At 54.5% G+C, this 22,776-nt stretch overlaps 6 protein-coding genes across 6 annotated transcripts; 4 read left to right on the top strand and 2 right to left on the bottom strand.

Moving 5' to 3' along the window:
- Positions 1 to 3,539: 3,539 nt before the first annotated feature.
- On the top strand, positions 3,540 to 5,696 carry CkaCkLH20_11743 (uncharacterized protein; the record flags this gene model as incomplete). Its single annotated transcript, XM_038894457.1, has 4 exons — positions 3,540 to 3,720; positions 3,765 to 4,089; positions 4,148 to 4,275; positions 4,330 to 5,696. 4 exons carry the CDS (start codon positions 3,540 to 3,542, stop codon positions 5,694 to 5,696), a joined length of 2,001 nt encoding a protein of 666 aa, XP_038740305.1.
- Positions 5,697 to 6,483: 787 nt separating this feature from the next.
- On the bottom strand, positions 6,484 to 8,151 carry CkaCkLH20_11744 (F-box protein; the record flags this gene model as incomplete). Its single annotated transcript, XM_038894458.1, has 1 exon — positions 6,484 to 8,151. One exon carries the CDS (start codon positions 8,149 to 8,151, stop codon positions 6,484 to 6,486), a length of 1,668 nt encoding a protein of 555 aa, XP_038740306.1.
- A 1,997-nt stretch (positions 8,152 to 10,148) lies between these two features.
- On the top strand, positions 10,149 to 14,107 carry CkaCkLH20_11745 (RecF/RecN/SMC N terminal domain-containing protein; the record flags this gene model as incomplete). The annotated part of the gene is made up of 4 exons (XM_038894459.1): positions 10,149 to 10,179; positions 10,240 to 10,333; positions 10,387 to 13,345; positions 13,400 to 14,107. The coding sequence occupies 4 exons, from the start codon at positions 10,149 to 10,151 to the stop codon at positions 14,105 to 14,107; spliced, it is 3,792 nt and encodes a 1,263-aa protein (XP_038740307.1).
- An 897-nt stretch (positions 14,108 to 15,004) lies between these two features.
- CkaCkLH20_11746 (transcription initiation factor iie subunit alpha) lies at positions 15,005 to 16,343 on the top strand (the record flags this gene model as incomplete). Its single annotated transcript, XM_038894460.1, has 3 exons — positions 15,005 to 15,111; positions 15,176 to 15,271; positions 15,332 to 16,343. 3 exons carry the CDS (start codon positions 15,005 to 15,007, stop codon positions 16,341 to 16,343), a joined length of 1,215 nt encoding a protein of 404 aa, XP_038740308.1.
- A 502-nt stretch (positions 16,344 to 16,845) lies between these two features.
- On the top strand, positions 16,846 to 20,519 carry CkaCkLH20_11747 (DNA polymerase lambda; the record flags this gene model as incomplete). The annotated part of the gene is made up of 7 exons (XM_038894461.1): positions 16,846 to 17,329; positions 17,744 to 17,923; positions 17,972 to 18,412; positions 19,754 to 19,817; positions 19,975 to 20,132; positions 20,207 to 20,381; positions 20,435 to 20,519. 7 exons carry the CDS (start codon positions 16,846 to 16,848, stop codon positions 20,517 to 20,519), a joined length of 1,587 nt encoding a protein of 528 aa, XP_038740309.1.
- Positions 20,520 to 20,793: 274 nt separating this feature from the next.
- CkaCkLH20_11748 (zinc carboxypeptidase) lies at positions 20,794 to 22,492 on the bottom strand (the record flags this gene model as incomplete). The annotated part of the gene is made up of 2 exons (XM_038894462.1): positions 20,794 to 21,831; positions 21,920 to 22,492. The coding sequence occupies 2 exons, from the start codon at positions 22,490 to 22,492 to the stop codon at positions 20,794 to 20,796; spliced, it is 1,611 nt and encodes a 536-aa protein (XP_038740310.1).
- Positions 22,493 to 22,776: the final 284 nt, after the last annotated feature.

A 22,776-nucleotide genomic window follows, 5' to 3' on the forward strand; every position in this document is an offset into this window, starting at 1 on the left:
CCATGAGCTCGGCCTAGCGAGGCAAGACGAAAGAAAGGTCGATAGGCCGTGCTCCTTCGATCCCCGGAGCTGCGATCGAAAGCTCAAATCGGCGGTCGGATGATTCTTACTTTCAAATATGAATAAAGGGGCGAGCTCGACATGCTTATGTGCCTGATGGTGGTCGAGACCGACGACAGGGCCATGTCTCAATCGGCATGCCGGTATTGCGATCTCTCGTTGGCTTCCACCAGGAGTCTTTTCTCGGTGTAACCGCCTGGCACGCGGCTGTCAATCTCTGCTAGACGTAGTGACGAGTGGTTACACAGCTGACATCTGCAGGCTTTGTTGACGGCAGGGCTACCACTTCGCGCAGCAGATAGCGCCCCCCCTTCGCCGCGGCGAATCGGTGTCTTGAAGGCGATGTGCGAACAAGCAACTTGGCTGAACCACACGCGGCCAGATGGGGAACGGGCGAAGTATGACTTCCACGCGACAAGTCGGAGTGTGGCTCGTGTCGGTGACGGCGTGGCAGGCGAAAAGGCTTTGTGGATGGGAACTTTAGCGGCGGCACTGTCAGCGTCTCAGCAAAAATCGGGAAACGTCGTGGGCTTGTGTCATTCATAGTCCACACGGAGTCTTGTCGTGGTTGGTGTCGATGCGGCGGTAGGATACTAAAACGATCTCGTTGACTCTCAGTTCTTTCGAAGCAAGCTCGGGATGAATGTCATGAGGCTCAAACCTCTTTTGTGCCGATTTAGCATGGAGTCGTAGTCGAGTCGGAGTCGGAGCCGGGAGTAGGTATTCGCTACCTACTTACCCAAGTTACTTTTTGGTCAACTGGGAACGGGACTCAATTCCGACAATTCGGTTCGATCAAGACGCTCACAGCTCATTCTTTTGGGATGATTGTCGGCAACGGAGGGGTTCTCTCCGGATGAGTGGGATCGGTACCTTGCATGGCAGCGAGTCATGACTGCAAGGTTATTTGTATGCTGGTCGATGGTGTGCTTGGTGATTGATTGGCTGAGAGCTCATCGGATTTCTTAGGCGGGTAAGAGGACCAATCATGGGAGAGCAAGCGATATTGGAAGGTTGTTGTGGTTGGATGATTTCGTGACTATTGGGTCTGACAGGAAGGAAGACGAAGACAGGTGGCTCCGATACGTGAAGTTCAAAAGGTACCTACTTTACGCGTCTGACGCGTCGCGAGAGTCAGGTCCCGTCGTGCCTGCCCGGCCGGGCCTTACCCACCTCGGCCATAATGAAATCCCGATATCTACTGCACGCCTCAGATCTAGGGGTACGGATATGCTATATGGTGCCTCAGGTAATTCTCATTTTCGAATGACGTATCCGCGGTGACAGTCGAACAAGGTGCGCATTCAATACCTTGACCTGTAGGCACCTTAACAGAATATGAAGTCGCCATTCATAAGCCATTTTATCTTGGTCAATCAGAGTAATGCGCATGATTTTCTTGCTCAAGTCAAGGTACCTAGAGATTGGAAGAATAGAATGCGTTCCATAATGGCCGCATTCTTTATGAGAGAACCTAGAAGCACAGAAAACATTCCAGTGAGGCCCTGGTGGTGAGGTGCCTAGGTTCCTACCTACCTCAATCCTCCCCGCCAGCTGTAACGGCAGGTGGCTGGGGCCCCTGAACGAGGGACACTGGACGGGAGGGGAGGCATTTCGGGGTCCAACTGCGCTATATGGCTCAGGGGCTGATCTCGCCCGTCCCGTCACGTCAGCGCGATGATGTTTCCTCCCGTCGCCTTTTCCGGGCGTGTTTAGGTTGACGCCAGACAGACCCCTGGGCTAGGCCGCCTGTCAACAAAAACAAACAACCCGTCGCCTTTTCCAGCCCCCTCAGAAATCCGCGCCAGGGAGGGCAGCCAAACTGGAATTCAGCGCGGCATCACGAGACACGCTCACCCTGCCTGATACCGCGACCGTGGAACACACACAAACACACAAACACACTCACTCACTCACTCACACACACCGCTTGGTCGCGACGTACTCGTCTTCTTCACCTTAGGGCACGCTGACCTGACAGGCGGTACGGAACAAGGCAAGGTGTTCGCATCTTTGTGTACCCGGTACTCAAGGATATCCTGTCCTGTCAGTCACCGCCAACTCGCGACCGCAACTCGGTCCCAGTGTCCGTAATCGATTCAAGAGACAACAACCCGGAACGATGATGTAGATCGAAAAGAGGAGACATGCCACGTTGAGGACGAGAAGTTGACATGGGACATGAGACGAGGGCATAAACACACAAATTGCGAAAAAGGTTCAGTATGCCTCTAGATTCTTAGAGCTCCCAGGGTAAGGAATAGAGTGCTTTACGAGAATGTAAGGGGAGGAGAGAAAAGGCGAGATGGACGGAGTAGGCGGGGTAGCTGTTGGATAGAAAAAGTGCCATGTTCCTTGGCAACTGAGAGGAGCAGGCCGGCCGAGTTGAAGATCACGGAGCCGCAGATGGAAATAGGATAGATGACCTGGAAGCTATTGGATGTCAGGTCAACCCGGAGCTACCTATCCATAACAAGTCGCGTATTTTTACCTGAACAACCTACCTGAGATCGTGAGTCTCTGTACTTTGTGGCTCACCTACCCAGGTTATCTTCAAATCTTGAATGAAAAAAAAAAAAAAAAAAAAGCAAGTTATCATCGCGTCCCATGTCCCGTTCCCGTCCCCGTTCACGAAACGAGACCTGTCGATGTCGGGCCTCTTTGGTGACTCGTGTCGGGTTGTTTATTATTGTTTCCCGCCCTCGTAGGTAAGGTAGGTAGCTAGTAGGTATTGTTGTTGTCCCCGGTCGGATTAAGGACGGATGACTGCCACTACAAGGTCGCGTCCGAAGTGGCCAGTGGCCCAATACAAGGGATGGATGCCCGCCCCGGAGACCAATACTGCGACGGCGAGCACCTTTCAGCGGTCCCTCCCAGCCCCTCTGGTAGGCACCCAGCCCTGGCCCCTGGCGCTGTTCTGTTGTTGCTCTGCCGCCAACGCCATCCACCAAATCGGGTTAGCGCTCCTTGCTACCCGCGACTCTCCCGGTCCAACCCACCCGACCTCACCTCACCTCACCTCACCTCACTGAGCGCCGCCTTTCCTCACCTATCCCTCCGGTCTGTCTGCTGCTGCTGCTGCTGCTGCTGCGCTGCCGCCGCCGCCGCCTGCGACCTCCAACTTGCAACTTTGGTCCCTGACCAGACCAGACCAGAACATCCCCAACTCGCATTCGTGCACACAATTCTGACGGCCACCATTTGCATGACGATACCTTCCTCTCCTTTTCCCGGCATATTTTTAATTCCGAATACCGCAGCATTATATTCCGTCTTCGCATTGTCGACGACGCTTGAGCTCTTGCGACCGACCCTGTGGCGGGAAAAGCATGAGGTGCGATTGATACCAAGTTGAGCCGCCGTCAGGGATAAGGTGGATGATTCGTTTGCCAACGCCAACCGTCTGAACGACCAGCCCACCGACGAACTTACCCTCGTTTGCGCCATATATCACGACAGAAGCTTCACTATCCACCGCATTGCCGGTTCTCTTGCTCGCCGACTTGCGACCGCGACGCCGTCCGCCCGCACAGCTGCTGGCTCGGCCCCCCGCCATCTTCTCCGACCATCGTCTCCCAGCCGCTTCGCTGCTCCTCGACCTCGACCTCGACCTCAACCTCTACCACACCTCAACCCCTTCTCTGGTCGGCAGCAAACATTGTCGCCAGCTTCCAATCTGCAACTGAACATGACGCTTCCCGGAGACCCATCACCACTCGTCGCTGCCGCACCTTCCACCAAGAGACCAGTAGCCGACTCCGCCAATTCCGCGACCGCAACTCCCGCTCGCTTCGCAACGCCGCCTCCCCCCTCAGATCGAGGTCACCTTGAGAGCCGCCAACATTTAGAAAATGCGAATCAACGGAAGTTGCAACATGCAAGGCGACCCAGCGAACCATCTCGCGCCAGCACCTTCGACGCCGATGCCGTTGATCATGCCTTGCTTCGAGAGATCCACCACCGATCTCAACGGGAGAGCACGCCTGGCGCCAGCCCGCACAGGAAGCGCCAGAGGATAAATGGTGACAGGTGCGTGTTGTGAACCATCGAATGTCGCGGGAAGCGTCGCTAAGGTGTGAAATTCTAGGTTTATTCCCACACGTTCTGGCCAAGATCTCCAAGCAAGTTTTAGTCTACTGCACGAGGATGGCTCGCCAGCGACGCCGTCGAAGCAAAAGAAGCGCACCCCGCATGGCGAGCTTCACTTTCAAAAGAGTAAGTCAAATGCGGCCCAACCGATGCGAGACCGTCGTACCTAACTCTCGCCAGCCGAGGAAGCAAATCGCACGTTCTCGACGTTGCTTCGTGCCGAGCTATTTGAAGGCTCAATACCCCAGGCGACACCGCCTACCCTCTCCCCAGAGCACTCTCTCTCCACCGCTTCGCATTCTGTCAGTGCTCATAATGATACGAGGTCACGCACGCCTCCAAACAATCCTTCTGCCCCTTCTCTCCCGTCAACTCTGACGCCGTCAACTCCCCACAAGAACCTGTTCTCGTACATGTCGCCGCGGCAACTAAGCAATGCGGGCCATCTCACGCCGTCAAGAACGCCACAGAGCCGCCACGGCCCAAACCTGGACACCCGCTCCGAGATCTACAGCCTCTCTCCGGTACGCTTCAACAGCCAACAAATGCTGCTGAGTCCACGGCGACAGCCTCGTGCGGTCAGCAAAGTGCCCTACAAGGTTCTGGATGCTCCGGACTTGGCAGACGACTTCTATCTCAATCTGGTGGACTGGGGTAGTGCCAACGTGCTTGGAGTTGGCCTTGGGTCTAGCGTCTACATGTGGAATGCACAGACAAGTCGAGTCAACAAGCTGTGCACGCTCGAGGACGACACTGTGACCAGCGTGTCATGGATCCAGAAGGGAACGCATATCGCCATCGGCACCGGCAAGGGCTTGGTTCAGATCTGGGATGCCGAGAAGACGAGACGACTGAGGACAATGACGGGCCACACCGCAAGAGTGGGCTCATTGGCGTGGAACACCCACATATTGACCTCGGGGTCACGGGACCGTCTCATCTACCACCGAGACGTCCGCGCCCCTGATCAGTGGTTGCGGAAGCTCGTAGGCCACAAACAGGAGGTCTGTGGTCTGAGGTGGAATTGTGAGGATGGACAATTGGCCAGCGGTGGTAACGACAACAAATTGATGGTCTGGGATAAGCTTTCAGATACGCCGCTCTGGAAGTTCTCAGATCATACTGCCGCGGTCAAGGCAATTGCCTGGTCGCCACATCAAAGAGGGCTTTTGGCTTCAGGCGGCGGAACGGCCGACCGCAGGATCATCTTTCACGACACCCTGCGCGGCTCGGTCATCAACGAGGTTGACACGGGGAGCCAAGTCTGCAACATCGCCTGGTCCAAAAACTCCAACGAAATTGTATCGACTCATGGGTATAGCCAGAACCAGATTGTCGTGTGGAAATACCCGTCCATGACGCAAGTAGTCAGCCTAACTGGTCACACCTATCGCGTGTTGTACCTGGCTATGAGCCCGGACGGGCGAGTCGTCGTGACTGGCGCCGGCGATGAAACACTCAGGTTCTGGAACGTCTTTGGCCGACGCCCGGGGGCCCGCGAGGATAGCGATGGAGGACGACTTGCCGACTGGGGTATCATCCGGTAGAAGGTATGACCACCAGCACGCGGCTGCTGCCGCTGCTCGGTTGACGTTGGCACATATCATGATATCATCTCCCTTTATATCGCGTGGGGGATTAATACCACTCGGGCAGGGACACGGGGAAACGGAGCGAGCACTCGAACTTGTTTTTTATGGGATTGGGATGTTGATGGGAGGACGGAATACCCTGCTATCGGCTGTGTTATGTGCATGGAAACGGCGTCACGACGGGAAGGATTAGGTTTTATTGTTGCTGTTTTGAGGGGACCTTTCATTGGGCTTTTTCTAGCCCAACGAACTCATGGAAGGGAACGAGGGAACGCATGCCCGGCATGCGACGCGCCGAGACGACCGGTCCCAGACGGGAGCGGGAAATTATACGCTCAATCGTAAACAGTATCTATTGCCATGTCGGCTGAGGGGATATGGCTTGTATCATATCGACCTCTGCTCAAGCGAAGAATTAACATATCATGCTCATTCTGGAATCGGAGGCTAGGTCCATCCGTCAGCGTACCATGGGACATCTCAAGCACCGAGAGAGACGGCGCAGATTCGAAAAGTTTGCTCATTGACAAAAGCCCGCATCACACTCCCTGATCTTTTAACGAAGCTGCGGGTATCCGATATTTGAAGAACTTCAGCCCCGTTACTCCGTACTCACAGCAATTCCTTCACGAAAAGAACGAAAAGAAAAAAGGGGAAGAAAAAAAGCATCCATGACATCGTTGCGAGCCGGCTTAGAGAACCCCCATAGCGTGCCGTAATCATCTGGAACGTAAAGAAATGCTCAACGTCCCGCGGGAATCGCCTTCCTCTCCCTGGCCACGTCTCTGGCACCTCCGTCAACACCACTTGCCGCTGCCTCAGCCGAGAGCTCCTCGCTCAACATCGGTATTTTGTCCACACCAGGCCCGCCGGCCCTGACACTCTCTCGGACTACCGCGTTCTCGTGCTTGAGGGCCGAGTCAAGATTGCCTTCTTCCGCCGAGTCGTTACCGGGCGACAGTTGAAGCTCACTCGGTCCAGTACCGTCCGGGTTGGGCGTGATCAGCGGCGAGTGACCAGCCATCTCCGGCGTATTTTGCCATTGCTTCACCTCAGCCCTTAACGACTCCAACTCCTTCTGGAACCGGGTTCCAAAGACGTCAATGTAATAGGTGGCACCGTTGTAGACGCTCCATGTGAAGACTACCATCAGGAAGCCTACCGACGCGTACCTGCTCATGAACCAAATGGGGCAGGGAAGCATGGTCAGCACTGCATACGAGTACTGAATCAGCATGAAAGCCGTCTCTTGCAAGGGGTCCGGAAGCGACAGGACGATCTTGCCAATCCAGGCTTTTGAGTAGGATTTTCGCAGCCAAGTAAAGGACGTGGGCCTTCCTGCCGCAATCTTCTCCCGACGTCGAACCGTGATGAAGAAATAGTAGGACAACTGCCAGACCGCGTAGGGGATCGAGCTCCACGCCAGCATGGACACCACGTTGCCGTATGCAGTCGGTGAGCCGGCCGGAGAGTGCTTGATTGTCCACACGGCAGGGAAACGTTTGGCCTGCATTTCCTCGGACCACAAATGTACGATGCAATGGAGTGTCGCGCATGGCATGATGTGGATGAACAACGACGTGACTTTGTCGAAGCTGTGGAAGACAAGCGAGTTCCTCCACATGATGATGGCAACAGCATTATTGCCGAAAGCCAAGCAATAAACAGCCAGGAAGAGCCGTTTCGAGTTGGGAAACCCCCAGATGCTGAGCATGAGAAGAAAGTTGACGAAATAGCAGAGGTCGGCCAGGAAGTAGTGGTAGCCACGACGATGGTAGGTGAAGTACCGGATGGGCATGAAATACAAGAGCTGGACGGTATACCACAGGTGAAAGTATTCGGGGTACCCTCCGATGAGGAGACCGCTGACGAAAATGTTCATGACTCCACAGATAAAAGACACCTTTTCTCTGAGGGTCACAACTCTGGTATCATTCCACTGCTTGCCGAGCTTATCGACGCTTACGCGCATGCGCTTCCTGTACCTCTCGAGCTGTTCCTCGGCAGTGGGTACGCGTCGCCTCCATTCCTCGACCATGCGCTCTCGCGCGTGCTGGCTCCTGTTCTTGAAAGCATCCCGCGACTTTCGGACCTTTTGGGTTTGTGCGGATATACCCTTCTGTAACTTCTCGAGCTGTTGTGGCAGGGCGAAGTTGTCGAGAATGTCGAGCATGGTCAGGCGATCGAGAGGCGGGAAGGCATCCCAGTCTTCTTGGTATGAGCTGCTGCCTGAGAAGGAAGGATTCCTCGATAGTTTGGGGCTTCCCGAGTGAATGGGGCCCAGGGTGGGCGTGTGAAGGCCATCGTGATCGGGCGGAGAGGAGCTGATGGTTGACTGGGCTTCGGTCTGATCGGGAGTGAACGCCGTCTCGCTATCGGTCTGGATTTCATCGCTCTTTGCGCTGGGCATTTCTGCCGGGTTTGGTTCGGTCATCTCAGCCGTGTCCAAGTCTAGATGGAGCAGTCGACTTCTACCAGGCCGTTCTATGGAGTATCTGAGGCACTTGGGAGGTGTGAGTACAATTTCTGATGACACAAAAGACAGGCTGGCGGGGGAAGTATCTAGACCACAAGGGGAGGGAGGAAGCACTCGGGCGCGATGAGATTAAACGCACCTTGAGCAGGCCTGGGAGTCAATACGCAGGATGTTTTTCTCAATGTAATGAAGCTATTTTGAACCTTGGTTCACTCACGCGTGGCGGAAAGAGGAGCGGGGGAGTAGGTGGTAGTAGGGCTAGTTGTTCGTCTGGTGTTGTGTTCTGCCGGATTGATGCAGGAAGACAAGTTAAAGCGATCAGGGTTGGCGCTGGGTCGGACTATGCTGTCGGCCACAGTCGAGACGATTGGGCGGCGTGACTAGTACTGGTTTTGGAGGTGGGCTTGTGATGCAAGCAGTCCAGAGATGGGCGAAAGTCTAGAACACGTTGAGGTGAGGCGATGAATTACACGTGTTGGATCTTGACCGCTCGCGAAGGGCAGGCAGGCACGTAGGTAGGTAGGTACCTTCCTGGAGCTGGAATATGTTCTCGAGACAAGGGTGGTCACTCTGGGGACCTTGGATACGTCACAAGACAGCAGCTTGGCTCAGCGTGCCTGCCACAGCTTATCGGGGGTACCTATCTACACTAGGTACCTTACCTTACCAGGTTACCGTAACTTAGGTAATGTAGAGGTATCCACCGCATTCTGGCGATAACATTCGCAAGTACTACCTAAGGGTAGGTAGGTAGGTAACCAGGCCATTCTTCAATTCTCGAACCTTTTTTTTTCTTCATTTTTTTCCCTGTAAACAATTATTCGTTTTACGTCTTAAGATCCCCTGCTTTAGACCTCAGATGCAGATGAGTATTCAGAACCAGGATGAGAGAGAGTCAGAAGGTCAACGTGCCCCATCTACTCTGTCCTCAGTGCATTGACGGCTGGCCCGTTATTTGTGCAGGTGGTTGTGGCTGGACTCCTGGTTGGTTGAGAGATCGTTGAGCGAAATCCAGACCAAAATAATGCAACACAACCTGAAGATACCCAGGCGCAAGTGGACAACAGAGGTCCCTAGGCTTCTTACGTCCTTTTGGCCTTTTCAGACCGAGGGTAGCGGGCCTAACTCAACAATGACACTCTTGGAATCAATGCTTTTCATCCACTGCCTTGAGGTCCTCGTACAACATCACTTGTATGGCTACCGGATGACTAAGTCACGCTCGCCGTTACAGTCCAAGCCAGTCCAAGCATCGCTTTGCTCGTCCGAGCAGTTCTGCACCGTGAGGTAGTAAGAAAGGTCTTTGAGCCAAACCTGAAGTTGACTCAGCATGAAGTTAATCTGATAAGGCTAGCAAAGGCGAGCTAAGGTAGAGAGATTGTGTACGATCCATGATGTCGAGACATCTACCTGGTACCTAGGAGACAATCTCACTCAAGATACCTAGGCAAGTGTAAGGGCACCTTACAGTAGTGGGAGTCGCCATCACGTGATCTTTAATCCACTCGCCGCTAATTGTGTGGCTCGAGCTCTCGTCCTACCTAAGGTAGGCGCGCATTCGGTCAGCCTCAGTGTGGCCCGCAGTTGTCCGTCCAGTGTCCCGTCGCGTCCAGCACCCGACCCCGACGCGCGTGGGGAAATTCAGGTCTGCACGTCTTCGTCGTCAGACGCAACACATATTCGACTCCTCGAGTGCCTCTCGCAATGCGCCCGGCCAGCTGGAGGCCCTTGATACTCTACTAGATCTTTGTCGACCACCCACAACACCACGCCAGCCGAGGCGCCTGTCCCTCCATTACCGATTTTCTTCGACCGTTTTCTCCTCCGCGCGACGACAACTCGCGTTTGCGACGAACCCCGACTTCAGCGCACCTGAGAACCAGGACACACATCACTTGCCGTCGCGTACTCCGCGACACCTCCTCTGCAAAATGGGAAAGCTCATTCGTCTTGAGCTGTTTAGTGCGCCATCCTCCTCACCCCAACGTCTCTCGCCTCAGTCGCGCTGACATCCATCACTAGACTTCAAGTCTTACAAGGGCCACCACGTCCTACTTTTCGGCGACTCTTACTTCACTTCCATCATCGGTCCCAATGGATCCGGCAAGTCAAACTCGTACGTCTCCGTCGCATCTCGTCATCGACACGACAACTAACGACTATCGCTAGCATGGATGCCATATCCTTCGTCCTGGGTATTAAGTCATCACACCTTCGATCAGCCCACTTGAAGGATCTGGTTTACCGCGGTCGCGTTCTGAAAACTTCCAAGATCAACGATGACGGTTCTGCCGAGGCCAACGGCCAAACAAATGGCTACGCCAACGGTGACGGAGACGACTTGTCGCAGAAGGCTTCCCGGACGGACCCCAAGACCGCGTGGGTTATGGCCGTGTACGAGGACGATGCTGGTGACGAGCAAAAATGGAAGCGTTCCATTACGAATCAGGGATCCAGCGAATACCGCATCAACGATCGCGTCGTCACCGCCCAGCAGTACAACGAGGCCCTCGAGGCCGAGAACATTCTCATCAAGGCCAGGAATTTTCTGGTTTTCCAGGGAGACGTCGAAGCCATCGCTGCCCAGTCACCGCAAGACCTGACGAGGCTGATTGAACAAATTTCCGGGAGCTTGGAGTACAAGGCCGAGTATGAGAAACTACAGACGGAGGCTGAGCAGGCCGCCGAGAACCAAAGTTTCCAGCTCCACAGGAGACGCGGCATCAACTCTGAGATCAAGCAATATCAGGAGCAGAAGAAGGAAGCCGATAATTTCCAGAAGAAGACGGAGGAGAGAGATGAGGCCATCGTCAAACATGCGCTCTGGAAGCTCTACCACTTCCAACGCGGCATGGATGATTCTACCGAGAAGATTCACGAACACCAGGAAAACCTTCAAGAGTTCCAGCGCAATGTCGAGTCCTTCAGGCGAAAGCTTGAGGCTGCTCAGAAAGAACAGTCTGCCGCCGCAAAGGAGGTCCACGGGGTTGAGAAGGCCATCAACGCGAAGAAGCGCGAGTTCGACGAGTTGGAGCACAAGCTCATCCCGATTGATGCGAAGATCGAGGATCGTACCCGTGGCCTTGAGTCGACTCGCTTACGTGTAGACCCGATCCGCAAGGACCGCGATAAGCAGGCTGAGTTGATCAAGGAAGACGAAGCCCGACTCAAGAAACTCGAAAAAGCCCAGCAGCACTTCGAACAGCAGCATAAGGAGCGCATGAAGAAGACGGGCAAAGAGCTCAGCGACGCGGACCGCAAAGAGTACAACAATCTCCGTACCCAGGTCATCACGCGAACCGCTGCCAACCAGTCGAAGCTCGATAACCTTGTCCGCCAGCAGAAGACGGACGAGGTCACGGTCAACACCCTCAAGGGCAAGGTCGACACCATCTCGGCCACTCTGGAAAAGTATGAGGGAGAGCTGGAGACCATTGGCGAACGCAAATCTGCTACGGAGAGCAATATAAAGTCGCTGTCCCAGGAGATCGACACCAAGAAGAAGCAATTCAATCAGATGCAGTCCGAACGCATAAGAACCAGTCAGAGACGAACCGAATTGGAAGAGAAGCTCGAACAAGTCGCCAAGCAACTCCGCGAAGCCGATGACGGCCGGCGCCAGAACGACCGCGAAACCAGAATGAGGGAGATGGTGAACAACCTGAAGCGGCTGTATCCCGGCGTCAAGGGCCGAGTCGGCGATCTCTGCAAACCCAAACAGAAGAAGTACGACGAGGCAGTCAGCACCGCGCTGGGTCGGGACTACGAATCGGTCATTGTCGACACCGAGAAGACTGGTCATGAATGTGTTCAATACCTCAAGGATCAGCGCTTCCCGCCGATGACTTTTATCCCGCTCGACAACATCAAGGTCAACGCTGTGAACTCGGCTATCAAGGGTATTTCGGGAGCCCGTTTGACCATCGACACCATCGACTTCGACCCCGCCTACGAACGCGCTATGGCGTATGCCTGCGGGAGCTCAGTGGTATGTGACAGCGAAAAGATTGCCAAGCTCATCTCATATGAGAAGCGCATCCCTGTCAAGACCGTCACTCTGGATGGTTTAGTCATTCACAAGACTGGTATGATGACTGGTGGCCGCGGCCCCGAGCAGAAGGGTGGAAAGCGGCGCTTCGATAGTGCCGATCTTGAGGGGCTTAAGAAGATGGCAGCCAAGTACAAGGAGGAAATTGAGAAGCTCCCAAAGTCTGGCCGCCGTGGCCCTGCTGAGGAGTCTCTCCAGATCGAGATTCACGGCCTTGAGCCCCGCCTAAACGCCGCCAAAAACGAGCTGGCGCATTTGGTAAAGAACTACGAGAGTAAGAAGAGAGAGGCGGACCACGAGAGTAGGCAGCTGGATGAGCTCGAGCCCAAATACGAGGAGAAGACTGCAGAGCTTGACGCGACGAAGCGTACTGTCAAGGAGTTCTCCGATGCGATTGCTCGCGTGGAAGACGAAGTGTTCTCCGACTTTTGCAGGAGGCTGGGATTCAGCGACATTCGTGCCTATGAATCGGAGCACAGAGACCTGCAACGAGAGGCTGATGAGGAGCGTGCCAAGTTTGAAGTGCAAAAGTCCAAGTACCAGAGTCAACTGCACTGGGCGCGCGACGTTTACAACACCCTGGACCAGCGGCTGAAGAAACTGCAGGAAACCTTGAAGGCGTCGGAGCGCGATCTCCAGACTTATCAGCGAGAAAAGTCCGACATTGAAGATGCCAGCCACGAGGTGTCGGATGAGCTTGATGCGCTCCGCGAGACATTAGAAGAGAAGCAAGCCATACTGGAAGAGAAGAGCCAGAAGGTGGCACATGCCAAGGCCGAGGTCCAAAAGCGAAGTAAAGAGATCGACGCCAGGCAGAAGGAGATCAACGCGTTGGAAACGGTGGTACAGAAGAATAGTGCCGGCAAGTTTGCGTTGCTGAGGCGGTGCAAATTGGAGCAAATCCAAGTTCCTCTACAGGAAGGATCGCTCGATAACTTGCCAAACGAGGACAATTTGTTGCGTCAAGACGCTGATGCCATGGACGTCGACGACGAGGACGACGAAGAGATGATGAATGCCGCCCTCGAAAACCACGGCATCGAGGTTGACTACGATGGCCTAGATGAAGAGTTGAAAAACGTAAGGACGCCCATTTGTCACACAGCCGAGGAATATTGCTAACAAGTGGTCCAGTCGGATGATCCTGGTGTCGAGGAGAGATTACAAGACAAAATTGCGTCAATCACCTCGGAACTGGAGAAGCTCAACCCCAATATGAGGGCCATTGAGAGGCTAGAGAGCGTCGAAACGAGGTTGAAGAACACGGAGAAAGAGTTCGAAGATTCCAGAGCGGCCCTTAAGGCGGCCCGCGATGCGTTTAATCATGTCAAGGCTCAGCGGTACGAACTCTTCAACAAGGCGTTCACGCATATCGCGGAGCAAATCTCCCACGTCTACAAGGACCTCACCCGCTCAGAAGCGTACCCGCTCGGAGGTCAGGCATACCTCGATATTGAGGAGGACACAGATACGCCCTACCTATCCGGAATCAAGTATCACGCCATGCCGCCTCTCAAGCGTTTCCGAGACATGGAGCATCTCTCCGGAGGCGAGAAGACCATGGCGGCTCTGGCTCTTCTGTTCGCCATCCACAGCTATCAACCCAGTCCCTTCTTCGTTCTCGACGAGGTTGACGCTGCGCTGGATAACGCCAATGTCGACAAGATCAAGAAGTACATCCGGGAACACGCGGGGCCAGGCATGCAATTCATTGTCATCAGTCTCAAGACTGGCTTGTTCCAAGACAGTGAGAGTTTGGTTGGTGTTTACCGGGACCAGGAAGTAAACAGCTCGAGAGCACTCACTCTGGATGTAAGTCTCAAGCACCGACCTCCGCCTTAGCCGACTGCATACTGACAATGACACAGCTTCGAAAATACGCTTGAGTTAGGAGGCTACATGGGTGGAGGGGCGTAAATAAACGGGATGACCTAGGAGGGTATAGGCTTAGGATCTGAGCGTGGAAGAGGGAGGTAGAGACGAGTTACGATACCAGCTCTGCATGCTTAGCTTTTTGGCAGATGGGTTTTGGGCGGAGTAGGTGATTTCCACCCAAAACGATACCAGAGATGGTTGCGGCAACGCTACGTTTTGGCGAGCCTGCGAAGGAGTTCTGGACTGTAATATGGCCGGTGGAGTCTTCCATTCACGTTATTGATGAGCCGTTCTTGTGCCATATCCGTTTCTCTTAATATTCTCCGTGAAGCCATCTTCCGTCTGGTTGATCGCATATCGCCTTTTAAGGCTCTCCAGCCGTTGTCCTCTATCCATGGAGGCGCGCACCATATAATCCAAATTCTCGTTGAGTATGACCTCGAGGCTGGCTGAACTGTTCAAGCCACCTCAAACCAGGCGATGGTTGGCTGCAAGGAAATTTCAAGCAAAGCGCCACCCTCTTGGCCGCATCATAACTGGGAGGAGACAGTCCCGAAATTGCGTCCCCGAACTGTTTGGACGATATCTCCCATTAAAGCCCACTCTCAAATCTTCATTCCTTGGGTTTTGCCAACGTTCCTCGGGAAGGTGGAAGTTGAAAACTGAGGTGTCAGGGATGGCCTACTTCCGCTTGACACCTGCCTTAGCGGCCCCACCCCCGCTAAAAGGACGTGCCTGCCGACAGCCCAGCTCTTGCGGTACCTACAGTTCGTACATCCATATTGAACTTGCCCGGCTTTTTCTTCTGCCTAACGCCTGCTTCGCCTCCGATTCTTCAACCAACCCATATCGCCAACGCCAGCAATGGCGCAACCATTGGATCTCGCGAAGACGCTCGTCAAATCGGTGATGCGCGCGTTCTACGAGACGCGGCACATTCTTATCATAGACGCGCTGATCATTCACTCTGCGTAAGCGCGCTTGCCACCTTTTTCGCGATTCTTTCGCAACTTGGCTAACCGACTGCGGCAACAGGCTGCGAGACGATGACCTGGCCTACCTGATGGCTACGAATACAAAGGACCTTCACAAGGCATGTGGGAAATTGAGAGAGGATCGCTTCCTTGCTGTGTATGCTCGCAATTTTCCTCTCGTGGCCTCCGCTTGAAGCTGATGCTGGGCGCACTTCAGGTACACGAGACTGGAATATCGCGAGGACCCGAAGAACCCAGAGGCGAAACCGCGCCCGGTGAATCGCACCTACTACTATATCGACTACCGTCAGACCATTGACGCTATCAAATGGCGCGTGTACACCGTCGACAAACAAATCCAAGGGACTACTGTTCCCGCAAGCGAACGGAAGGAATATTTCTGCGGACGATGCAAGGCAGAATGGACCCAAATGGAGGTTTTGGACAATGTCGGCCCAAATGGCTTCGTCTGTCACCGATGCAGCTCGCCGCTCACCCACGATCTCGAGCGCAATTCGACCGGCCACGAGCAGTCCACGCGACTCAATAACCAGTTCAAGTTCATCACTGAGCTACTGCCCCGTATCGACGAGATGGTGGTCCCCGACAACACGTTCGATATTGCCATCAGCAAGGCCCTGCCTGTCGTCCGAGACGCGAGCTACCAAACGGTCACAACCATCCCGGTCTCATCTCTGCAACCAACAGCAGTCAAGGGTCTGGATAACGTCGGCCCCAAGTCCATGTCGGTCAGCATTTCCACAACGGATGGCCCTTCAGAAGCCGAGAAGGCAGCAGAGAAAGCGCGCAAGGAGAAAATTGCGCAGCAGAACGCACTGCCTTCCTGGATGTCCAACAGTACTGTCACTGGCGAATCATTCTCTGCGGAGGCGGGCCCAACACCCGCAACCAAGGTCGAGGAGGTGGACAGCAAGGATGCCGTAGCCAAATCCGGGGATAACCAAGAGCACGCGGAGCTGGATGACTACTTCGCTAGACTCAAGGCTGAGCAGGCAGCTGAGGCCGCGAGGGCACTCGAGGAGGAGGGTTCGGACGACGACGAGGAAGAAGAGGACGCTTTTGAGGATGTTACACCAGTGGGCAACACCACGCCAATCCCCAAGGTGGAGCCCTCTGCTGACGCGGAGGAGTTGCCGGCTAAGAGGGTCAAGGTAGAGGTGCCGGATGACGGCGAGAGTGACGAAGACGTCGAATTTGAGGACGTTTAATGACGATGGGTTACCGATGATTTTGGGCGCTTTTTCTGTTGCACTACTACCCTTTCAGAAGGAGCCTAGCCCGGGGATTGAAATAATAAATCGATGATATCCAGTTACGAGGTACTAGAGTCCATTGTGTGCTAATGCCTCGTAGTACATAATGTCTTGTTGAAACAGTGATGTCAGTGCTTGCAGCAAATGAGACGGAGCCAAATGAACGTAGGTAGCAATTTGAACCCACCGACAGTGCATATGGATACGGTTCTCCGTCAGCTTCGCAATTGACTGACTCTTGCTCCATTTCAACTGCAGGTCCACTGGCAACTTCCGGCAACCACCTCACGCAATGGGATATCGCCACTTTCCATTCTGGGATTTCAGTGCATGGACATTTCCAGTCTAGAACGACTCATTCAAAGGGAAAAATCGGGTGAACTGCCGGTCGCGACTCTCTTTGACATCGCCGTTCTCGACGTCGCCCACGTCTTGAAAGTCAGCGACGATTTTGAGTATGGCAACGGTCCTTGATCTGCCGCCGATTTTTCTGTTGCCCACGCACTTGGATCCTGCTCGCCTCCACGACCTCGAGGAGAAAATCCCAAGTTTGACTTATGACATTCACGAGGCGGAAATAATCCTCGGCAACATCTCTAAAAAGGAGCGAGCTTTGTTTGAGCTGAGGCACAGGAAACTCCAGACGGATCCAGTGGAGGTGGCAGACGTTGCCAGGTCCCAAAAACGGAAGTGGGATGCGACTTTGAGCGACAGCGATTCGACTGTATACACCGAGGATGACGATAAGACGAGAGCAGGTCTTCCAGGACGTCCGGGGACATCCTCCAAGAAATTTCACGACGCCGGCATCGTCCGGGTTGTGAAGCTGATCTGGCTCACCAAATCGCTTGGGGAGGGCCGGGTCCTCCCGATCCACGAGTATCTCATCTATCAAGGCCGCAAGAAGGATGTTACTGAATCGCCAGCTACTACCAAGGGCAGTGACATATTATCTAGAGCTGCGGCCGATGCAACATCCCAAACCCAGCAAAGCTCTTTTGCGAGGCCTGGAACCAGCGCACCTCTTTCAGCTAGTCCACGACCCGTACCTTTGTTGATCAGACAGACAACTTCGGAGCACGACTCGGCTCTCAAATTACCACCAATACCATCCTTTCTCCGGACGACATATGCCTGTGAACGAGTCACTCCGGTCGACCCGCCGAACGCAGCATTCATCGAAGAACTGAAGAAGATCCGGACTGCGAGGAAATTGATGGGCGATCAGGTAGGAGTAAGGGCTTATTCTACATCCATTGCGACAATATCGGCGTACCCGTACTCATTGTCTAGCCCGCAAGGTGAACGAGCACTCAACGCCAATGATGAAGATGATAACACTAATAATGGTATAGAGGTCGCCAGATTGCCCGGTTGTGGCACTAAGATTGCCGAGCTGTGGCACGAATGGAAGGACGTTGGCAGGCTCCGCGAGGCAGATGAAACGCGAGCAGATCCCAAGTTGTCGGTGATACAGATGTTTTATGAGATATGGGGGGTTGGGGACACAACAGCTCGCGATTTCTATAGGAAGGGTAAGTTATCGAAGGTGAACTGGCAGGCCACCGCTGATCAGCATGCAGGATGGCGAGAGCTGGACGACGTAGTCGAGTACGGCTGGGACAGCCTGTCGCGTGTTCAGCAAATCGGCGTCAAGTTTTACGACGAGTTCAAGCTTAAGATACCTCGGACTGAGGTCGAGTCTATTGCCAACACTATCCTGAAGCATGCACGCAAGTTCAGCCCCAACTACCAGATGGTCATTGTGGGTGGGTATCGACGCGGCAAGCAGGACAGCGGGGACGTGGACGTGATCCTCAGCCACCCCGACGCATCTGCCACGCTTCATTTCATTGAGAAGCTCGTCGTGAGCCTGGAAAAAAGCGGACATGTTACCCACACGCTCACTTTGAGCAATCACAATAGCGAGCGCGGTCAGCGACCGCTGGGTTGGAAGGGAAATGAGGCCCGGGGAACCGGTTTCGATACTCTGGACAAGGCACTAGTCGTATGGCAGGAGCCAGGTGAGAGTGATGTGGGCAAATCTTCTGCACAGACTAGCGGGAGACCGCATCGTCGAGTTGACATTATACTGAGCCCGTGGAAGACGGCTGGCTGTGCCGTTCTGGGATGGAGCGGAGACACAACATTCCAGAGAGACCTGCGCCGGTATTGTAAGAAGCAAAAGAACTTGAAATTCGATAGCAGTGGCATTCGCAGTCGTCTAGACGGCAGCTGGGTAGACCTCGAGGGGGGTGGGATGATGCCAGACATGCTGACAGCAGAGAAACGGGTGTTTGAAGGACTTGGGCTTGCTTGGGTCCGCCCAGAGGATCGATGTACGGGATGAAGACGGATGCCCTTAGTCGGTAGTTTACCGGTAGTCGGATGCTCCGTTTTCTCTCTTGCATGATGGGATAGCATCTCAACACATGTGGACCGGAAGGATACTGAAATAACTGAAATAACGGCAGGGACAACCTCGTCCAGTGAAAGAACTGTGCAACCCCCACCTCCCTCCTCGAAGGTGACATGGATTGATAAATTCGAAAATAAGAAATCGGTGCTAATGCCAGGGACACAGCAGCAGAGTAGGCAATTTGACCGAGCAATCAGGGTGACAGTTTCCTCTTGCCGAGCATCCCGGTGGTAGATCCATCGATGGTGATGCGGGAGTTAAAATGGCGTGCTGATTTCGTAAGCGACTTGTCGGAAAACAAACATTCTGGGTGCAGGATAGTGGCGTGCAGGGCTGAGATAGACTGCGAATAGCCTCATTGACGACTTCGTTCCTACTTGAGGCTCGGATTCTAATGATTTCATGTCGGATATTGGTGCTGTCTCGCAGCCAGAATGCGCCTAAACAAACTCCGCTCGAATTCCGCCAGTATTATAAAGACGGTGGAATAGAAAAAGGCACCGCCGAGGTTCCAGCGTCAACCATTGTCCGTTTCTGAGACGACTGATTGGTCGGATTTCCGCGCATCGGCACTCGGGCATTGAGTGTGGCCGTTTCCCAATTCCGTCGGCGGCGCGTAGGTAGACGTGCCGTCGCAATGGCGGTGGGTTTGAGGAAGTCTATCTCGTCAGGGACTTTCTGGCTACGGGGAACCGGAGGGACATTTTCGAATAAGGTGCCTGCTTAGCGAGCGGAGAATCGGGGCGGAGAAGCAGAGAGAGACGGGGAGCTCAGACACCTGGCGTCTCGAGCCGAGTCGCTAGCCCTCTCGGAAGTTGTCAATATAATAGCCTAGCTTCTTGAATCAACATATTCTACTCTGTACTACCCTTCCTTGCTCAATTAAACCTCTCAGCTACAGCAGGCCTAAATATATCACATCAATTTTTGTTTACATCGTCATTAGTTGGGTTACATACTCCCAAGTCCACCATCATGCCCGTCACGCTGCAGGTCCCTGACGAGTACGGGTAAGTGTGATAGCTAGCAAGCCCCAGGTCCGCTTGGTGCCGAGGGCCTCAACGGCTTGTTTGCGCGATGGCTCAATGATTCCCAGAATTCTGGGACGTCGTAACCGACATTACCTAGTCTGCGCAGTCAGTGGCTAACTCGGGCGCGTCCGTACAGTTACGTACTCCTCGTCGCCGCCTCGACCTTCTTCATCAACACTACTCATGTGCTCCTGACGAGCAAGTTCCGCAAGGCCAGCGGCCTCACTTACCCGGTGCCGTACGCCTCCAACGAGGCCGCCGAGAAGGACCGCAAGGCCTACATGTTCAACTGCGGTTCGTCATACACCATCGTCCTCCGGTGGGCCGGACTACCCCAAGCAGACAAACAAACTGATGGACATCTCCAGCGCAACGCGCACACGCAAACTTTACCGAGAACCAGCCCTCCTTCCTCGGAGCTCTGCTGATCTCCGGCCTCCGCTTCCCCGTCGCCAGCGCCGCCCTCGGTGCCGGCTGGTCCCTCTCTCGCGTCGTGTACGCTTTCGGCTACACAAGCGCCGCTGGCCCCGCAGGCCGTGTCCGGTGAGTCTCCCTGTGAAGGCAAATGGCCGTAGCCTCAGCTAACTAGATGGCAGCGGCTCCATCGGATCTTTCCTCACCGACACGGCTCTGAAGTTCACTGCCGTCTACACTGCTGTCGCCATGATTATGGACTGGTAAAGATGGCCAGGTCCAGTAGTTGTGGCCCCGGTGTCTCATGTAATCAAAGCGCTTGGAAAACATTCTTGGGGGCAGCTGCCCATGCCTACACATACACAATAGTCCTCCCACGGCTCCCATGCCGATCGCTGCGTGCTTGAATTCAGATCAACCTTCCATGAACGCCTGTCAGTCATACACACGTCTAAACAAAAAGAAATTTCATCCTTTCAAAGTTACCCCCGCTGTCGTCCTCGGCTTACTCATGAGCATCATGCGAATGTTGGGCTCATGATCATCTCCTGCGTCTCATCCGCTTGAGCTCCACGCCACGGTCCAAGTCATCCTCCGACTGCGCAGGGACCCCTGTAGACTTCTCGATACCATTGTTCCCAAGGAGATAGTCCCCAAAGTACTTCATTGCGTTGAATATTTCCTCGCCAACAGGAATGATGTTATCCTTGGGCAATAGGAAACCGTAGCTGCCGGTGTCCCTGAGCTTGATTTGATAGCTGTAGTGAGCATGAAGCTCATGGTAGAACCAGTCAATGGCCGATCCGCCGCCCGTCTCGATTCGGCGCGTGGTGGTCTTGTCGCCGCGGGACGCAACAGCACCCTCGCAGGCTGAAGTGACGGAGTACTGCTCTCCATTGGAGAGACGAATGGCCTTGGCAAGTCCGGTTGCAAGCTCCTCAAGGTTCTCGACGTTGGGTGGGTCGACGTCACAGGAGTAGGCAAAGGGGAATAGAATCTGCTGGGAGTAGGAGTGTAGGTCAATCAGGCCCACGAACTCAGAGTTCTCCCGTGACTCGTTCTTGGCCCACTTTGCAAGAGCAATGGCTTCGGTTGCCTCCCAGGGCTCGTTGCCGCCGTAACTCTCGGAGCACGGGTCGTTCTCCGAGTCCAAGCCGCTCCATGCGAAACCAAAGGCGTGATCAAGGTCGAAACCACGACACCATTGCATGCCCGTCTGCTGACGAGACTTGCGCCAGAGGCGGTCGACCTGCCAGGTGTACTCGACGCCGTCAGGGTTGACGACAGGAATGAAGACGAAATCGAAGTGTTCCAGCAGCTTGGTGATCATCGGCTCCTTCCCAAAGGACGTAATGAAAGACCATGCGACGTAGTTGGTCGTCGTTGTAGATATCCACTCTCGGGCGTGCATGCCACCCGTCACGACCACTGTCTTCCTCTTTTCGGCAGATTTTCGATGCGTTTTGACGCCGACCCTGAGAGCGGGGATGTCCCGGCCTTCGAAGGACTTGCCGATGCTGATCAACTCGGTGATGGGGCTGAACATGGCCTCCGTCAAGCGCATCCACGGTACGATGACCTAGATAGACTGGGTAAGCTCGGGGATTGATGACGGCCGCATGCGTGTGTGCACCGCGTAGGGACCGAGAGAGTCGGTAGCGACTTACAGACAGCGGTTGGTATTCTTGGAAGAAGACATTGTCCCCCCCATGATGCGATAGCTGGACTGAGCGACGGTCTTCCAGTCGTTGAACATGGACGGGGGCGGCTGGGTAGGTATCGAATACAGAGGCGGCAAGATCGGGTATGAGGGTGGAGTAAGCAGACCTCAAGGAGGATGGCAAGAGACCAAGCAAAGAGGGGATGTCGTCGTTTCGCAGGCGGACGTCGACGTATTCGCGGTTGAATGCCCATACGTCGAGGAACAATCGAGCGGCGGACTCGGCGAAGGCGGTCTCTTGGTCGGGAGTTGTCAAGTTGAAGCGCAAAACGACTTGGTCATTGTACTTTGTGCGCAAGGTTGCTTTGTTCCCCTTGTGGGCAGAGTGAGAAGCAGCAGATTTGGCGCCGGGCGCGGGTCCAAAAACCAATTCAATGGCGCTGTCGCGTAACCAGGTCAATAGAGGAAACAGCGAGGCGGGTGCATTGCGGTCGTTGTGATAAGGATCGATCCGGGCGGCGTCGGCGGGCGGAGCAAGTAAAGCGACGCTGGCGAGGGAGAGCACTGCTGAGGGACGCATTATTGAGTTTGCTGGTCGCCGTCGTCGATGTTGTCGTCGTCGAGCGGGCGGGAGGAGGCGAATCAACACGGGCCGATACGAGTGATGGCAGACGGAAGATCAGAGAGATGCGGCACCCGAGAAACGGCGACAGTTTCTGCAACAGACTCGCCCCTCGACTCGGGCACGCACGGCAGGGACCTGGGAAGCAACGTCGGGTTGTTTTGGCAGGCAGCCGCTTACTGCGGTACTCGCTGGTAGGTACAGAGTATTGAGGCAAGGTAAGGGTATGATCCTTGTTCCTG

The sequence above is a fragment of the Colletotrichum karsti genome (genome assembly GCF_011947395.1).
Source record: "Colletotrichum karsti strain CkLH20 chromosome Unknown Scaffold50, whole genome shotgun sequence".
NCBI lineage: Eukaryota > Fungi > Ascomycota > Sordariomycetes > Glomerellales > Glomerellaceae > Colletotrichum > Colletotrichum karsti.